The sequence below is a fragment of the Citrus sinensis genome, chromosome 8 (assembly GCF_022201045.2).
Source record: "Citrus sinensis cultivar Valencia sweet orange chromosome 8, DVS_A1.0, whole genome shotgun sequence".
Taxonomy (NCBI): domain Eukaryota; kingdom Viridiplantae; phylum Streptophyta; class Magnoliopsida; order Sapindales; family Rutaceae; genus Citrus; species Citrus sinensis.
Window position 1 is genome coordinate 18,529,966 of NC_068563.1, and position 19,407 is coordinate 18,549,372.

Below are 19,407 nucleotides of genomic sequence, written 5' to 3' on the forward strand. Positions count from 1 at the left end.
TTGTAAAAATTATTTTAAATATTTTAAATTTAATAAAATTATTTGTTATAAAAATACTCATGATTTAATTTTTTACAGAGGACAATTTATGAGTAAATATAAAGAATTACTTTGTGCACCCATCGAACACACTTATTCAACTTCCGATTCTCTTATAACAAATTTTATTTTAAATATCTGAACAATAATAAGTTGAACAAATGTTTATAAAGGACGAAATCAATATTTTGGAAGATTTTGACCACAACTTTTGTATTGTTCGATATAAAAGAAAGTTTTAATATATAAATTTGTCAGTGTACAACATTATGATAAATGAGTTTGGGGCTGGAATTTTTTCGTTTTTAGTCCGGAAAATGAGTTAAAACCTTGTGTGTGTTTGTTGAATACGAATAAGGTTTTGTTTATTTATTTTTTTAGTTTTGATGAGTTGAGTATTTTTACAATTATATTATTGCAAAGTAAATAAAGATAATTAATTTAAATATTTATTTTTGGTGAGTTGATGATTTTACTAAATATATATAGGATGAGGGCTTTTTGGACATCTAAAAGAGTATACAAAATAAAATCAAATTTTTAAATTTAATTGATGGGTGTTCGCAGTAATAAATTGTTCAAAATAACTTTTAGAGTACAAATAGTCTCACCCTTTCAAAAAATATAGATATAAATAAATATCTTCCTCAATATTAATGGGAGTTGATAAATATATTGTATTTCAATCTAACCTAGCAATTCATTATTGAACATTTTTTGCCTGTTTAATGCATTCAATAAAACCATACATATATCGATAAATATATGAGATAGACAAGTAGCAGTGACGTAGATTTTCGGCTACTATAAGGGTTTACATTTGAAATTTAAGTGTATGTAAAATTCATTCAAAAAGAAAGAATATTCTTTGAATATGATTCATCATTCTGCAAGTATAAATAATTTAAATATTCTCTTTCACATATCATGTAATAAATTAAAAAAGGAAGAAACAATATTGATTGAATATGATTCATCAATCTGCAAGTTTCCTTTCTATATTTCTTATTATGCCAATGACAAAGCCTTCGGAATATCAACAAATATAATTTTTTTTTTTGAAAAAAAAAAGAATTATATTCCCACGATCAGAAGCAACCATAAGGTACTATCTAAATAAACTACAAATGGACATAAAAAATTAATTAAAAAAAATTCCTGGATTCTTATTGAGATTCGATGAGAATGTTTTACAGTTTTGTTTTGTTATTCTTCTGATTTTTCCCCTTGCAAAAAGTAGTTTCAATAGATGAATATTGAATAACTGGATTTCCTGAAGCCTGAAGCAAGCTAATATCATAAATAAGAAGAAAAAAGTAATAAATAAATAGAAGCCATAACAGGTATCAGAAATTCAACATTGCACATTAAAGATTGAATGATTCTCTTCTAATAAACAAAATAATTTAGTAGGTGCTTATGAAAAATCTATAATAAACTGCCTCTGATAATGAAGAATCCCCTATCAGTCAAAATGCAATATGAAGAACGACTTACAAACCGATGAAAACTGATAAGAACTAACAATCAGCCATTTGTTTTGCATTACCAGGAAAAAAAAAATGACTGACATCAATCTACATACAACTACTGAAGAATAAAGGATTACATAGAAGAATAATTATTAACTGAAAGTTCAAAATTCAACTGGTAGCCCATATAAAAACCATTAACAGTGTTCAGTAATTACATATCAACAAAGAAATATAAAATCAGATAAACTGAAGTACACTTCCCTTCTAAAAGAAGGAAAAGTCGTAGAACATAGGGCATATAAAACAAACCCGTTCTCTCATTACAATACATCATATGCAACAGTTTAAAAATCCATTACAGTAAATTGACACTAAGTATTTACATTCCACAAATGAGAAACACATTTCCCTGTTATTAAATACATAGAAACATTATTCCATAATGCCTTTCAGCAACGAGAAACATTATTAAATACGCTTTGAGGCCCATTGTTCTTCGGAATCATGTAAATGGCATATTCAAGCAATGAGAGATTCGAATTACCTGAATGTTCCTTGGGTAGTGAGAAGAGTTGACAATGTACACACTTGTTCTAATGAGGTGTTGTCTAGTGATCTTTATTAAGTAAAGAGTTGGGTTGTTGGTCATATTATCATGGATAAATTTATTCAGGATAAATGGATATATACTTTGAATGACATCAGAGCAGACATGCAGCAAGAATACAGTGTCCAGTTAACATCTCAGCAAGCACATCGGGTCAAAGAAGTTGGTCTTAAAACAGTACGAGAGAACCTAGCAAAGTCATACAACTTACTTTTTAAATACTCTCATGTTTTTACCAAAGCAAATAAAGGTACAGTTACTCACCTCGAACGGGGCAGAAATGATAATTTCTTATACTACTTTGTAGATCTTAGATCTTTCATCAAGTGTCTCGTGCAGGGCATCAGGCCAATGATTGTTGTAGATAGTAGTCATCTAAAAGGACTAGACCATTGAAGCATGTTTGTGGCAACATGCCTGGATGGAAATAATCAATTATATTTGTTAGCCATTGTGGTAATAGATTCGAAAAACAACGATACTTGAGAATAGTTTATGACGAAATTACATAGAGTGATTGCCGATAGGCCCAAGTTAATAATTATCTCTTATTGATGCACTGCCATTAAGAAAGCTGTTCTGAAAGAATTTCGCATTACTGCCCATGGTGTTTGTTTTTACCATGTCAAAGGTAATATAAAGTCAAAATGCAGAATGTCTAAAATTGTTTGGGATGAATTTAAGGTTGCCCTTATAAATGCAGCAAAAACATATGGACACGAAGAATTTAAAAAACAACTTGAGGGGTTGTCGATGCTTCACTCAGGTGCGGCTGATTACTTATAAAATAATGCAACTATATGTAATTAGGTAAGGTATGAGTTTAAAGGTAGAAGGTACAATATACTTACCACCAACATCACGGAGAGCGTGAATTCTTTCATAAGTGAATTGCGAAAATTTCCTATTACTCATATTGTTCATCACTTTAGAAAAATATTGCAGTAATATTTTTATGATAGAAAAATTGTAGTTGAATAGATGAGTACTCATCTAACAACATGCGTAGACGAGACAGGAGCTAAGAGGATAATTTTGGTTGAAAGAATGATTGTTCGTCCTGTGTCTCAACATCGATTCCATGTTTTGGGTGGGGGTATCAAGGAAAGGATAATTGATATGTGTAATAAGACTTGCTCCTGTAGAGTATTCTAACTTAATTAGCTTGTTTGTGCGCATGCAATTACTTCTTGTCTGATCGTCCGATTGGATTACATAAGTCTTTGTTCTACTTTTTACTCCAAGGAATCATTGATTGATGCAGAGCAAGAAATTGAAGAAATCCTATTTAGATTTAAATGTATAATATTTAGGAATATTTTAATTAATTTGTATTCTAATTTAATTTGATTTCCTATTTAGATTTTTATTATTTAGGTATTACTTATTTAAGTAATATTTCTAATTTAGGTATAAGTCTTATTAAAATAGGTTTTCTAATAAAATTAGGATAAGTCTCTTAGTTAGTATAAATAAGTGTTTTTTGTATCTTTTGGAGGAGATGTTCGATTTCAATAATATTTTTAATTCTCAAATCTCTTTGTGAGTATTTGAGTTCCATTAATTCTCGGTATTCTGTGGAATCAACGAGTCTTAACCCCTAAATTCACGATATTCTTTTGAATCAACGTGAATTTAGTTATTATTTTATTCCGGTATTCTCTAGAATCAATGAAATATTTGAATTTTAAACTTTCGCTGCATCAACTTGGTATCAGAGCCAAAACCTGGTATCACCAATCTAACTCCATCTACCACCAAATCTTTCCTTTTTCACTTTTTTGATTTTTCCGTTTAGCTTTATAAAAAAAAACTGAAAAACAGAAACTTCCACTGCATCAGCTTGGTATCAGAGCCGAAACCCTGGTAATCCCATCTCAACCCCATCTACCACCAAACCTTTTCTTTTTTTCTCCTTTTTAAATTTTCCCGTTTAGCTTTAAAAAAAAATCAAAAAAAGGAAAAATAGTCAGCAAAAACGACAGCTGCATTCAACCACCCTTCCATGGCTGCCGTCGTTGCTTTTCCTTGGCCGTTAAGACAATCAGCAACCATCATCGGAGACAGAGCAAGCCGGCCATCAAACCCCAAGCATCAGACACCGTCGATTAGCCACATATCGCCGAAAAAACAACCAAAACAACCGCGCCAACTGTGCTATCATTCACCGGTTTCCGCCTCGTTTTGGCCAGCACAACCACCACCAATCAACTTCTCTCCTCGAGCTCAACCTTCCTAGCCGGTTAACACCGCCGATCAACACACCGATCACCGGATATTAAGCCAACAACAAAACCGCCGCTTTTATCTCCAATTTCCGGCAATAAAAAAACTATTTTTTCGTACAAACCACCACCACCACCACCACCACCATACACACCAACCTAAAATCTTTTAGATTCGGGACTCCTTGTCCATTTATTTCCAACCACCATCGCCGGTAACCCCACCTTTTACTTATTTATACTTTTGGCCCAATACTTTCTTCTATTTCAGTATTACCCTTTAATTTTCTGATCTAAGCCAAAAAAAACTCAAACAACACCAAAAAAACATAAGGAAAAAAAAAGAGAGAGAAATAGAAAAGAAGAAAAAAAATTGATTCATGAAACGACAACATCGCTGCGAAGATTTTGTCTTGAAAGAAGTTTTAAATAGGATGTTGGGGATTTTACGTTTGATTTCTCAAGATTTAGAGAAAATTCGAGATAGAAATCTTTACACATAAAGCATGCATATGGATTTGATGAAGTTGTTCACGATGATGTTTGTTATGAAGATAATGAGGAAAATGGTAACTTTGTTCCTCTCGACAATATTATTCCTTCTAAGGAAAATATTAATTGGCCATTCATATCTACAACAAATCCTCAAACACAAAGACATTGATTTGGATCAATTGCCGAAATTTGATGAGTATCTTGATATTGTGGGACGAGAAGAGGTAATTGTTCATCCATCTTTTGATCTTGTGGAGGAAAGAGAGATAGTTGTTGATACAATCTCTTATTGTTCTCTTGATTTGCCAAAAGAAGACAAAAAGAGTTGTGATATTTTTCAACAGTTAGTGGATTATGAGAAGAAATCATTTTTCCTCAACTATGTCGAAGTTCGACACAAACAATATGAGAAGATATTATTAGAGAAGTTGTTGATAGAAGAATTTATTTTACGCCATTGGAGTGATTGGATGGACGTTATTACGAAAGTTGGAAAATTTAAAGTTCGTCGTCTATGTTGAAACTCTGTTTTAAAAATTAATCCTTAAGCACATGAAATTGTTCTTGAAGACTACAACACACAAAATTCGAGGACGAATTTTCTCGAGCCTGGCGGGAATGATGCAGAGCAAGAAATTGAAGAAATCCTATTTAGATTTAAATGTATAATATTTAGGAATATTTTAATTAATTTGTATTCTAATTTAATTTAGTTTCCTATGTAGAGTTTTATTATTTAGGTATTATTATTTAAGTAATATTTCTAATTTAGGTATAAGTCTTATTAAAATAGGTTTTCTAATCAAATTAGGATAAGTCTCTTAGTTAGTATAAATAAGTGTTTTTTTGTATCTTTTGGAGGAGATGTTCGATTTCAATAATATTTTTAATTTTCAAATCTCTTTGTGAGTATTTGAATTCTGTTAATTCTCGGTATTCTGCGGAATCAATGAATCTTAACCCCTAAATTCACGATATTCTTTTGAATCAACGTGAATTTAGTTATTATTTTATTCCGGTATTCTCTAAAATCAATAGAATATTTGAATTTTAAACTTCTGCTGCATCATTGATGATGGCATATGCATAACCAGTAGAGCCGGTTGGCGACCTGGCAGACTGACAAGTTCCAACAGAAATCCAGAAAATAAAGGTTAAACAACTTATCGAAGCACCACCACCTGGTCGTCGTCCAGAGTTCAGAATACCTTCTATCGGTGAGGATGAAAATCATAGGACTGTGAAATGTGGGCGATGCAACGAACTGAGCCATAACCACAAGAGATGTAAGAATCTTATAACCGCACGTGCCTCTCACACGCTTGTGACAAGCATGCGAGCTGTGCATGCGACAGGGGGGTGTGCATGCTATACATGCGACAGCGTGCCTATCGCACGCAAGAGCTAGGCACGCATGCTCTATGCATGCGCTGTTATTTGTTAAAGCACCAAATTTAGTCTCCATGGCACTTAGTATATGAAAAACACTCCACATAACCCAACAAACACCCCATCATACCTTTATTATAAAAAAATAAATATAAATTATCTAAGAGGAATTTCATCAAACATATAATGTGCAATAGTTATAACTCATCATTTTGGTTCAATTTTCTTTCATTATATCCCTCTAACAATCTATAGTCATCTAGAATCTTAATCAAATTCACCAAAATCATAAAAAAAATGATGAGGTTAGCTTACCTAGAGTTTGACCTCTTTTCAATTTGTTGGATTTGCTTTTTATTTGGATATATTATGGTGGATTCGGTTGGATTTTAATTCGCCAATGTCATCGCCGTTCACCTTTGCCGTCGTCGTTGTCGTTGTTGTTCGCCATTCGCCGTTCGCCATTCGCCTTTCGCCATTTGCCATTCAAGAGATAATAGTTTGTAGTGTGGCTAGAGAGAGTTGGGTGGTTGGATGAGGAGGGTAATTTAGGGGGAAAAAAAATTCATTTCGCTAGTTATGATGGAAAAAAATTTAAGGAACTAAATTTGAAAAATGAAAAATTTTAGGATCAATTTTGTAAATTTTCCTAAATTTTCGGCTACAACAATTTTACATTTGAAATATATGTAAGATTCATTTAAAAAGAAATAATATTGTTTGAATATGATTCATCATTCCGCAGGTATAAACAATTTAAATATTTTCTTTCACATATCATGTAATAAATAAAATAAAATAAAAAAGGAAGAAACACATTGTCTTATTATGCCAATGACAAAGCCTTCAGAAATCAACAAATATAATTTTTTTTAAAAGAATTATATTCCCACGATCAGAAGCAACCAGTACTATTTAAATAAACAACAAATGTACATAAAAAAACTTTAAAAAAAAAATTCGTGGATTCTTATTGAGATTCGATGAGAATGTTTTAAAGTTTTGTTTTACTATTCTTTTGATTTTCCCCCTTGCAAAAAGTAGTTTCAATGGATGAATATTGAATACTGGATTTCCTGATGCGTGAAGCAAACCAAAATCCAAAATCATAAACAAGAAGAAAAAAGCAATAAATAAATAAAACCCATAAAAGGTATCCGGAATTCAACATTATACATTACAGATTGAATGATTCTCTTCTAATAAGCAAATAATTTAGTGGGTGCTTTAGTGCTTATGAAAAATCTATAATGAACTGCCTCTGATAATGAAGAGTCCCCTAACAGTCAAATGCAAAATGAAGAGCGACTTACAAACCAATGAAAACTAACAATCAGCCATTTGTTTTGCATTACCAGGGGAAAAAAAAAACCCAAAATGACTGACATCAATCTACATACAACTCCTGAAGAATAAAGGATTAAATAGAAGAATAATTATTAACTGAAAGTTCAAAATGCAACTGGTAGCCAATATAAAAACCATTAACTGTGTTCAGTAATTACATATCAACAAACAAGTATAGAATCATATAAACTGTAGTACACTTCCCTTCTAAATGAAGGAAAAGTCGTAGAACATAGGGCATAAAAAACAAACCCGTTCTCTCATTACAATACATCATATGCGACAGTTTACAAATCCATTACAGTAAATTGACACTAAGTATTTACATTCCACAAATGAGAAACACATTTCCCTGTTATTAAATACATAGAAACATTATTCCATAATGCCTTTCAGCAAGACATTCGACAAATGAAGAACACAAATGAAAGAAGCCATAAATGAATCCAAAGAGCCATTTTGGATACATACATTAACAACCATATATCGACATCATTACACATCATGAAAACATCATGACACACAAAAAGAAAGCACAATCACGAGGAGCAGCAATCAGGGCAACGAATCAAGCCATTCTCGTTACATTCCAAGCACCGTTTAGGCACACCATCGGCCTCATCAAACACCTTCCGACTCCCACTACAATTCCCACAAGGGACGAACCTCACATCCCCACAACTCCCACACACGAACCCAGGTTGCCGTCTAGGGAACCCATCAAGAACCCTAGCCAATTCACCGGTTTCATACATACTCTTCAACACATCAGCATTTCCCACATGCTTTCCCCGGATAAAAACCTGCGGCAAAGTCACATTCTTCCCACCAAATACACACTGTAATTCTTTCTTATACGCGGAATCCATCGAAACATCTCTCTCGTCAACCCAAACTCTAAACCCTCTAAATATCATCCTAACCGCATAACAATCCTCAAAAGTCCTTCGAATCCCTCTCAGACTCGTTAAATAAACAACAATTCGATCCTCAGTACCCGGTAATCTAATCGAAGACTCATTATTATAACACAAAGATAAAGATTTCACGGGTTTTGTTAACTTGATGAGGTGGTGCTGTTGCGGGGATTCGGGTTCGTTTAAATTAATTTTTTTGGATGATTTTTTGGGCTCAAATAAATTACGAAGTTGCTTGACCTTACCTTTGAATGAATTGCTAGCAGATAAGACTGATTCCATCGAATTGTAAAACTTATTGCTCGAAACGGCCCGATTGAGAGAAGCATAATTGAGTTTCGGGAGAGAAGAATCAGCTGCGGTTGCGTGCATAGTAAACGACCGATTCAACAACATCGAAGAAGAAGACGATGACGCTTTGCTTGAAATTTCGAGATTCTTCTCCGATTCCGCCATCGACCCAGATCACAAAATCGATGATCGGGGATGATGTTGGCCGGCAAAATATGATCGGACGGTGGCGGGTGGTGGGTGGCGGTGGTTTTTTTTTCTTTTGTTTGAGGATAGAATTTGTTATTGTTGTTTTTTTTTTTAATCTGTTTGTTGTGATGATGATGATGATTGTGTTCTTTCTGTTTTTGAGATTACTGAATTTGGTGGGGAGATTAAAAGCTGTTTTTGTTGAGGGAGAGAGACAATTGTGGAGGAGCTGCTTTTGGAGGCGATTGCTTGCTTTTGCTTACGCGTACCTACAAAGTTAACTATTCTCCTTTTTTTAATTATTATTTTTTTTAAATTTTTTACTTTTAACATAATATATATAAGTGATAAATATTTTCGAAACAGAATTGGGTTCCCTACTTTTCTGTATTTTACGAAATGAAACAGTAGTTTGTTCATTTATATCAAATTAATCCCTGGCATTATGGCATAGCTTCTTGGGTTGGGGAATTTGAAACCGAACATTCTACTCAAAATGACACGTAAGATCAATTCGGATGGATTTCAAATATTATTTGGTTGGTTTCGGTAGATGTATGTTGGTCTGCATCCGGGTTTGGAATTCAGTCAAATTTATTAAAACTAAACCGATATAAAAAATAAAAAAAAAAATTTAAAAATTAATAATTTTAGTAAAGTTAAGGTTTTTACAAGTCATTCCTTATAATGTCTGTTATTAAGTTTTATTATAAATATTACGTTACAACTAAATCTTGAGTTTATGTGTGTTTAAGTTTTAATTGAGTTATTTCAAGTGGAGTTATTGAGAACTTATTTAAAAGGAATAGAAAATTTATGTAATCATTATTATTATTATTGAATTCATTTATTTATGTGCTTATTTGAACAAACATAAAAAAGTAGGGATACAGATGTTATTAACCTGATGGGAAAAATATAAAGAGTGAAACGGATTGAAAGTTTGAAAGTGACGACATGGTGGGGGTTGGTGGGTCACGCTCACCGCCTTTTTTGAAAGACGCAGTTTTATCTTTCTTTGAATTTGATTGTTTTTATTTTTATTTTCATATTTTACTTTTCAGTATCGAAAATGATTATTAGCGTGAATTTTCTTCGCATGTTCAGTTAAAAATCAAAAGAATTTCGATGGTTAAAAAATTCGTAAAAATGAAAGGTCTGATGCTTAATTTTTAAATTAAAAAAAATTTAAAAATTTTCAAACTCACCAATATCCAACCATCCATCTTATTTTCAAATTGACTTGCAGGTAGTCACGTTCACATTCCAAAGTCCGATTAATTAATTTGTTTTTCTCTTTAGACTTTAGTCTGTGAGATTTTATTAACATTAAAATTTGAAAATTTTAAAATGGAGGGGGGCCGGGTGCCACGTATTAAAATGACAAAAATAACCCTGGAGTATTGTTTTCAAATCTCTAATTGTTTATACTGCTGGTAGATGCATTTACTTAATGATGATAATAGCTATCAAAAAGATATTTAAAAAAAATGATGATGATGATTAGAAGAAAACAAATTAATAACGGAATTTAGAAAAATAATTAAACCCCCATGAGAAAGGTATGACGAATTCTAAATAATATTATATTTAATTCTCTTTCACATGGTATTTGTTTTTAATATTTTCTTACACGAGAATGTGCAACTAAATCACAATTTTTTATTGTATTATTAATTTTAAATTTTCTTGGCTCCGAATAATACTTGCTATTCCCTTTCATAAAACTAATTAAACCTTAAACGTATATTATTATATATATACATGTGGCAGAAAATTATGAAAAGTTTATCACAAGTCAACTCAGTATTTAATCCAAATCTATCATGAAGCCCCAGACGTTGATAAAATCTGATTCAATCTTAGTTGGTTATATAGAACTACGGTGGGCTATTTATATTTTAAATTCCGCTTTAAACACTCGTATTTTAATAAAGAGTTGAGCGATTTAAACAAAATAAACTACTCATTAAATTCAAATACTATATAAACCTACTTTTTAAATTAAAAAAAAAAATTACCATACAAACTCATCTTAATAGCTAGTATACTCTTGTCGAACTCAACCTTTAGAAGTATGCATCCTCTTTTCTTTTCCAACTTTTTCAGCAATTCTTTCTCCTTCAGTCCTTCTCTATAGCCCTTTCTGAATTTCTTTTACCCTTTTATTTGTTATGGACACGTCCACAAATATTTAACGATTTTCATTTTTTTTTAAATTCTCCATGCATTTTAAACTCACTGCCAGAATAAAATTTAGGAGAGCAATAATTGCTAAACTAACTTAAGCAATAAAAAATTGTCCATATTAGCATGGCTCTTTTATTTTCATATTTAGAGAGCTTGACGAAGGTTTTGGTTATAAATCATTTTGTAACTGAAATATTTCGATTATGTTTCCCATACAACATATAAAATTAGTATAATCTAAAAATTGTGCCTTTATTTTTATTATTGCAGTAATTTATGCTCCCAAATCACGATTTATCACCACTAATTTTATTAAATCATGATCCATCACTTGACATATGGAAGCCTTCATCACTACTAATAGCAATTAGCAATAGAAAACCTTTTCTCTCATTAGAGAGGAAAATTTTCTTCTTCCCTATTCCGTATTCTATGGATTCTCTATTCATCTGTGAAAGAACGAGCCTATTTTACATTTTCTAATGGAAACCTAGCTCCTCTGTTTTATCTTTTTTCTTTTAATTCCATTAAATGAAAAAAAATCAACTTAAATCAAAAGATAAGATAAAGCTAAAAAATACCGTATCACTTGTGTTTGTTTTAGGAGCCCACCTTATAAAATAACATAATGACCCTCACACACAAGCATATTAAATGGATTCTCCCATCAAATAATATATTTAGGCAGTCAATTAAGTGAGCTAACCCGAATATCATGTGGTTATATACAATAGTAGGTGCAATAATTAAGCTTGTAATTAAATTAGCCCGATTATTTAATTTCAAACATACTCTAATAAAAAATTGGAACTGACCTCCATAATTGTATATTATCTAGGATAATGTTCTCGAATAATAATTTAACCAATACTACAATGATTTCTTTATTGAATAATCATTTATACCACATCGTTAATTAAATTAATATCTCAACTATCCAATTAATTTAATTATATCTTGTTTCTTGATACTTACTGGTTTTCTTTAATGATCATTTTCAACATACTAATTATGTTTATGCACTCTGCCCAGAGAATGTTATGATCAAGCACTAAAAATACATCAAGAGATTTGTGTATAAGTTCTATATTGTTAATTTATAATTTCACTACTCCCACCAAGATATTATGTAATCTTGACTACAAATGTATGTTGCGCCCACTGGTAACTCAAATGGATTAATAACTATAATCATGAAACAATAATTAACTCAAAATTAAGATTGCAATAAAATCAATGCTTATGAATAAGTCTGACAATTATCTCAAGATTAATTAAATCTCATATGTGATCTAGTTCAATGTATGCAACTACGCCAATAAATTCATGCATAATTAAAACAAATCATTTAACTAATCTATTACAGTCTAAACATAAACAGAGATGCCAACTCTATTTATCAATTGTGAACTCAATTTATTTAATCATAAAATAGCTTGTATTTATGTATTCTATGAATCCATATGATAATCACAAAAATATATATAATATGATTAAAATAACCTTATTCAAAATACTTATGCAATTAAGATATGTGAAAAAGTATCTCAAATATTTATTAATCAACAAATATTTTTTTTAAAATAAATCAATATACTTTAACGAGCATATAATCCCAAAAACAAGGAAGGTGAATCAACTTTTTCTATTGGATCTTCTTTTGATTAATGGGGGTGATGAAGAAAATTTTAAAGAAGAAGAGTCTATGTAAAACATATTTAAAGATATGTTTCATTTGAGTATATAATCTTGAACTAAAAAATGAGTTTTCCAAGTAATTTAGTGGGAGTGGAGCTATTTGAACATATAAAATTTATTTTTGCACTCATTTTCTCAATAAATCAATTATTAAAATTTGAAACTAATAATTTTACCCTACTAAACTCTCAAATTACCAAAAATGTCCTAATATTTCTTCATTCATTGTTAATTTTCCATTTCTTTGTTTGCGTTCATATTTGAATTCTGCTTTCTAACCCTTGTTCACAATTGTATTTCCACTAAAATATGTTTATCATCTAATTTCTTTTCCCATCCTAATTTATGGATTTGATTTTTGAGCAATGTATAGATTGTACCAAATACTTGAATCTTTAGATTGTATAACTTAGCCTCAAATTTAATTTAAACATGAATAAAGTAGTTGTCATCTCATAAAAAATGAAAATAAATAATAAAAAATAAAAATAATAGGCCAGATTATATTTTAATTAAAATATACTTTTGTTCATGATTCTTATTACCTGAAGAAGTTGATTGAGGACATGGTGATGAAACCAAATAATCAATTATCAAGTCAAAAATAAAAATTAATCATGTTTTGAAATAGATATTTAGATTTTGATACCAATGAGAGAAAAGAGGAATGTAGAATTAGGGTCTATTATGAAGTATGTGTTAAAAATAATCATTTTTTTAAACATATTTATATTTATTAGTAATTTTCTTTAAGAGTATTTTTATGATATGAAATTTCTTTATGCGTATTTTTGTAACATGAAATTTTATAAATAAGTGGGTTTATAGAGTATTTTGTTGGGTTTAAATAGCCTCATCCCTTAATGGGTTCAAATAACCCCACCTTTAATAATTTTTTATACTACTAAAATAATCTTAATGTAATTTACTTTTAAGGATAATATAAATTTTTATTTGGATAAGCACTTTCACTACACCCATTAAAAGTATTTTTAGAATTGGGCAATGGTTTCCCAATGAATACTATAATCCTAGCCCCATTGTATATAGGGTATGTTAAGCACACAGCATTATATGGGATTGTATCTCATGTTTGGTAAATCTTCTTGTTCACATTGTGGTGTATTACGATACACCATAAGGTGAACAATACGAAGGGGTGGGTTGGGCTTGTCAATACCACACTATTCGTATCTCTTTTTTTTTTCAAATTTCTTTAGTTAAAATTATAAATACTAAATAAAAATATGTAACATTAAAAACTCAAATATACCGCCACTATTGTTGATAAACTATCGAAAACAGTTCAACGGTGGTCGGCCGTCGACCGTCCCTATATAACATCATGTTTTGCACTAAAATTTAGTACCATTAGAATTTTTATTGTTAGGCCTACACAATGGCAGCAAAAAAGCTTTTGATTGCTATGAATTTATGGTCATAAATTTGAAATTTGAAACTTTAACCATAAATCTATAAGGAATTAAAATTCTTTTGCCTGCAATAGTTACATCATTGCATAGCCTCGACATAATAATTTTAAAGCTGTCAAAATATAGTTGTGGAAAAGTAACTTGTTTTCTATCCTATTTTTAAGGAAAAGATAGGGATAAAATTTCAGTTTTTTAAGATAGAGTTTGTTTCCTTATTTCTTGGTCTGCAATTAGTTGTTTACTTTCCTACTCTTGCATGTTATATAGTTTAGAATCTATATATGTATTATGTAATCCTATTGTAAAAAATAAATAAAAAATGAGATACATATTTCTTTAATAATTTTCTCATTGTATCAGAGGCGCTTTTTGATTCTTAGGTTTAGTTTTCAATTCTATTTGAATACCAATGTCAAAGAATAACGAGCAAGAAACTTCTGAGTTATCTTCATAGCAGTCGCAACGGCATCTACAACCATCAAGTCATGTCTCTAATGATAGTCCATCACTTCATATCACAACCCATAAATTGAATGGTCAAAATTTTCTTTAATGGTCCCAATCTATGAAGATGTTTATCAGACGTAAAGAGAAGATTAGTTACCTTACTGGTTCAATTAAAGAACCAACTGAAGAAGACCCAAAGTTTCAAACTTGGGATGCTGACAACTCAATGATCATGTCATGGTTAGTGAATTCAATGGAACCAGAAATAGGTCAAACTTACTTGTTTCTACCAACAGCAAAGGATTTGTGGGATGCTGTCACTGAGACCTATTCTGATTTGGGAAACTCTGCTCAAATTTGTGATCTGAAAACCAGAATTCGAGAAACCAAACAAGGTAGTCAAAGAGTGACTAAATACTACAATATTTTGAAGGGCTTATAGCAAGGGTTAGATCAATATTATGATTGCGAGTGGGAATGTGCTATTGATAGTGCTAAATACAAGAAGATATTAGAAAAAGAGCGTGTATTTGAATTCTTAACAAGTTTGAGTTCAGACCTTGATGAAGTCTTTGGGTGAGTACTTAGCAACGAACCTCTTCCTGCTACAAGGGAAGTGTTTTCTTATGTAAGAAGAGAAGAAAGTAGAAAGAATGTGATGATGGGAGGTTCTTCAGCAGAGAACTCAACCTTGATCTTTGTTACACTAGAAACTCCACTGGTTGGTGGAACAAAAAACCTAAAGAAAAGTGATGAGAAGGACAGAGTTTGGTGTATTTATTGCCATAAGCTAAGACATACCAAAGATGCATGTTGGAAACTGTATGGAAAACCTCCAAATTTGAAAAATAATAAATTCTCTAATGTACATAGTCGTGGTTTCCAAGTTGTAGGGGAGAATCAGCCGACAACCAACACTGGAGAATTCGAATCTCAACTTTTCACTAAAGAGCAATTAGAGCAACTATATAGGCTTCTCAATCAGTCACAATCTCTCATAAATCCTTCATCCTCTAGTTCTTCATCCCAGAAAGGTAATAATTTCACCGTTTTAGGAGTTGTTAATGAGAAAAAAGATTTATGGATTATCGATTCAGGAGCAACCAATCATATGACCAACCATTCTAAATTATTTTCTTCATATATTCCATGTTTTGGTAGTCAAAAAATTAAAATTACTGACGGTTCACTATCTTCTGTAGCAGGAAAATGATCTATCCTTATCTTTGAAAATCCTTTTTTGTTTCGGTGTGAAATTTGCGTATTGTCCAAACATCATCATGCATCTTTTCCTTCACAACCATATAAAAAATTTGCACCTTTTTTCTCTCATACACATTGATATTTGGGGACCCTTTCGTGTTACAAACATTTCGGGGGCTAAATGGTTCATAACTTTTATTGATGACCACACTCGTGTTTGTTAGGTGTACTTGCTTAAAGAAAAATCAGAAACTGCAACCGTTTTTAAAAACTTTCATACCATGATTCAAACACAATTTCAAGCAAAAATCCAAGTCTTTAGAATTGACAATAGGAGAGAATATTTTTCTACTTCCCTTGGTCATTATTTCATGGAAAATGGCATTGTGCACCAATCCTCTTGTGTAGATACTCCTCAACAAAATGGTATTGCTGAATGGCAAAATTGACACTTGTTAAAAGTTGCACGCTCTCTTATGTTCACAAATGAGGTGCCAAAACAGTTTTGGGATGAAGCCATTCTCACAACATCATACTTGATAAATCGTATGCCTACCCGAATTTTTAATTTTTAGTCTCCATTAAATGTTTTCATAGAATCCTATCCTACCGCTAAGGTTTTCACATCTTTACCACCAAAGATTTTTTGGTGTATTGCTTTTGTTCACGTTCAAATATATAAAAGGAGCAAACTTGATCATAAGGCTTTAAAATGTGTATTTCTTGGCTATTATCCTACTCAAAAGGGGTATAAATGTTTTGATCCATTGTCTAAAAACTTCTTCGTCACAATGGATGTCACATTTTTTTTAAATAGATCTTTCTTTTCTAAAACTTTTCTTCATGGGGGAGGATCATACTTAAGAATATCATTTTTGGGAATTATCTCTTTCAATGCCTATTATGTCTTGTGCCTTGTTCATTCTACAATGCCATCAACTGCGAATAATGAAAATCATTAGAAAGAGTTCCAGAACCTAAGCTTCAAGTCCCCACATGACGGAATTCTAAAAGGTCAAATCTTCATTCCTCTCCTCATTGCCAAGACTCGGATCCAAACACAGGCAACTTGGAACTTACAAGTAACATTCACTCTAATCCTATTTCAAAATTTATTTTAGAAACTATAAATGATCTAGATGTTGCAATTACACTACGGAAAGAAACTAGGTCTTGTACTCTTCATCCAATTTCTAAGTATGTGTCATATCATAGATTATCTCCATTTTTTAAAGCTTTTACAACTAACCTATCTATCATAGCAATTCCAAAATCTGTACAGGATGCTCTTTCTATTCCAGAATGGAAAGATGTTGTGTATGTAGAGATGAGAGCTCTAGAAAAAAACAAAACTTGGGAACTAGACAAATTTGTTAACATATATACATATATGTTAACAAAATTACCAAAAGGAAAAAAAACTAGTGGGTTGCAAGTGGGTTTTTACAGTTAAATACAGAGCAAATGGGTCACTTGAGCTGTACAAAGCTAGGCTCATCGAAATGGTTTTACACAAACATATGGCATACTACCAAGAAACATTTGCTCTCATGGCAAAGATAAATTCTATTAGGGTTTTGTTGTCTCTTGCAGCAAGCTTAGGATGGCAACTACAACAATTAGATGTTAAGAATGCGTTTCTTAATAGAGATCTTAAAGAGGAGGTATATATGGATCCACCACCAGGTTTTGAGAGTGAATATGGTATTGAAAAAGTGTGCAAGGTGAAGAGATCACTTTACGGCTTAAAACAATCTCCTGAGCTTGGTTTGATAGATTTACCAAATCTGTTCGTAGCTTTGGATATTTACAGAGTCAAGCAGATCATACTATGTTTTTTAAACACTTCATTGATGGCAGTGTTATGATCGTCATTGTATATGTAGATGATATCATCTTGACTGGAAGCAATGTGATAGAAATGGAAAATCTCAAGAAGGTTCTTGCTAGAGAATTCGAGATGAAGGATCTTGGACCCTTAAGATATGTTTTGGGCATGGAAATTGCAAGATCTAGTAAAGGCATTTTTGTTTCTCAAAGGAAATATACTTTGGACTTGCTCAAGGAAACTAGCATTTTAGGATGCAAACCTGGAGACAATTTTATTGATCCTTATCACAAATTGGGATATGCAACTGAAGGAAAATCAGTGGATAGAGAAAGTTACTAAAGGTTGATTGGTAAGTTGATATACTTGTCTCATACTAGGCCCGACATAGCCTTTACAGTAAGTGTCAATTTATACACTCTCCATATAAAGAGCACTTGGAAGTTGTTTACAAGGTTCTCAAGTATCTGAAAAAAAAAAAATTCCAGGAAAAGGCCTGCTATTCAAGAAAAATAACAATCTGCAAGTTGAAGTATATATTGATGCAGATTGGGCAGGATCTGTTATTGATAAAAGGTCAACTTCAGGGTATTGCACATTTATGGGAGGAAACTTGGTAACTTCGAGGAGTAAGAATCAATCAGTGGTTGCAAGAAGCAGTGCTAAAGCTGAATTTAAAGCAGTAGCACATGGTATTTGTGAACTTTTGTGGTTAAAGAAGCTACTTGAAGATTATCATTGATGTTCCTATGAAGTTGTATTGTGACAACAAGGCAGCAATAAACATTGGTCATAACCTTGTTCATCATGATAGAACTAAACATGTTGAAGTGGATTGTCATTTTATCAAGGAGAAAATAGAAAGTGGTTGTATGATGCATGACCTTTGTTCCAACAACAAAGCAGCTAGCTGATATTTTTACTAAAGGACTTCATAAATCAAGTTTTAAGTCACTGACTAGTAAGCTGGGAATGATTGATATCTTCGAACCAGCTTGAGGGGGAGTGTGGAAAAGTCACTTGTTTTCTATCCTATTTTTAAGGAAAAAGATAGGGATAGACTTTTAGTTTTGTTTAAATAGAGTTTGTTTCCTTGTTTCTTGATCTGCAGTTAGTTGTTTACTTTCCTACTCTTGCACGTTATGTAGTTTAAAATCTATATATGTATTATGTAATCCTATTGTAAAAAAAAATAAGAAAATGAGAGACATATTTCTTCAATAATTTTCTCAATAGCTCAGATGACACTAAAGTACAACAATCAGTGGTAGTGCGTGGCGCTCAGCAGAGGCTTATGGTGGCCGGCGGTGAAAATTATTTATTTTAATTATAAAATTTTTAAATTACTATTTGAATATATATAATAATAAAATATAAATGAATCTTAAATTATTAATTTAATATAAATATTTAAATAAAAATATTATATAAAAATAAAAAATATTATTTTATATAATTCAGTGCATATTACATCAAATATAGTATTACATTATAGCTTAATACATTATAATGCAATACGAGACAATGTGTCAAATACACTCACAGGGTTCTTATACTGTGATTTGAGAAGGCTTTTCGATTTTATGATTGCTTTCTTACTAAATTGAATGGCAATTCAATCTTGGTTTTTCTAC

The 19,407-nt window shown here is 31.4% G+C and overlaps 1 protein-coding gene and 1 long non-coding RNA gene across 3 annotated transcripts; both read right to left on the reverse strand.

Annotated features, from left to right (window-relative positions):
* Positions 1-1,744: 1,744 nt before the first annotated feature.
* Positions 1,745-7,063, reverse strand: LOC127899069 (uncharacterized). Of its 2 annotated transcripts, XR_008050865.1 has the most exons (3): positions 6,546-7,061; positions 2,386-2,538; positions 1,745-2,310 (listed from the first exon to the last, which is right to left on the reverse strand). It is a non-coding gene; the product is annotated as an uncharacterized LOC127899069 (long non-coding RNA). The 2 variants fall into 2 exon arrangements; XR_008050864.1 differs by having other exon boundaries at positions 1,745-2,538; positions 6,546-7,063.
* A 754-nt stretch (positions 7,064-7,817) lies between these two features.
* On the reverse strand, positions 7,818-9,257 carry LOC102626666 (uncharacterized protein At5g39865). The gene has a single exon (XM_006470787.4). It carries the CDS (start codon positions 8,948-8,950, stop codon positions 8,117-8,119), a length of 834 nt encoding a protein of 277 aa, XP_006470850.2. The 5' UTR covers positions 8,951-9,257; the 3' UTR covers positions 7,818-8,116.
* Positions 9,258-19,407: the final 10,150 nt, after the last annotated feature.

Bases quoted from the DNA above. Each gene is read 5' to 3' on its own strand.
- LOC102626666 (XM_006470787.4), bottom strand. From the start codon at position 8,950: ATGGCGGAATCGGAGAAGAATCTCGAAATTTCAAGCAAAGCGTCATCG.